Source organism: Piliocolobus tephrosceles, unplaced genomic scaffold (genome assembly GCF_002776525.5).
Source record: "Piliocolobus tephrosceles isolate RC106 unplaced genomic scaffold, ASM277652v3 unscaffolded_8042, whole genome shotgun sequence".
In the NCBI taxonomy this organism is placed as follows: Eukaryota; Metazoa; Chordata; class Mammalia; order Primates; family Cercopithecidae; genus Piliocolobus; species Piliocolobus tephrosceles.
In genome coordinates, this window is record NW_022335433.1 from 1 (window position 1) to 403 (window position 403).

The 403-nt window shown below is 58.6% G+C and overlaps 1 protein-coding gene across 1 annotated transcript in view; it reads left to right on the plus strand.

Moving 5' to 3' along the window:
• Positions 1 to 56: 56 nt before the first annotated feature.
• Positions 57 to 403, plus strand: part of LOC113220649 (putative protein FAM90A5P) — a gene marked incomplete at its 5' end in the record, with an annotated part of 1,363 nt that continues 1,016 nt past the window's right edge. Inside the window, one exon of the mRNA XM_026449980.1 lies at positions 57 to 380. Within this exon, the coding sequence (XP_026305765.1) occupies positions 57 to 380 (324 nt within the window). The remainder of the gene's footprint in view (positions 381 to 403) is intronic.

Consider the following 403-nt stretch of genomic DNA (forward strand, 5'->3'; position numbering starts at 1 on the left):
ATTTCCATGTTGGCTCCATGCTGGGGAACTTCTAACGTGTGTGGTCTTTCTTTCAGGTTGCAAGCAGGCCAATGGCGGTCCACACAACCAATAAGAGGCCACGCTTGGACCCTGCCCTCACTGATGGCTCAGCTACCAAAATATCTGACATGGTATCCGTCTTGGCTTCACTGTCTCCCCTGAGAAAAGCCAGGCTGAGCTCCTCATCAAGTCTCCGACCAAAGGAACGACAGACAGGGGCCGTGGCCGGCATCCCTCAGCCTGGAGTCAGGCGGCAGGGCCCTGAGCCTCTCGTCGTGGTGAAGCCGACACACAGCAGGCCTCAGGGTGGCTGTCGAGAAGTTCCCCAGGCTGCTTCCAAGCCCCACGGCCTGATCCAGGTCATCAGCCCCCAGGCACAAGA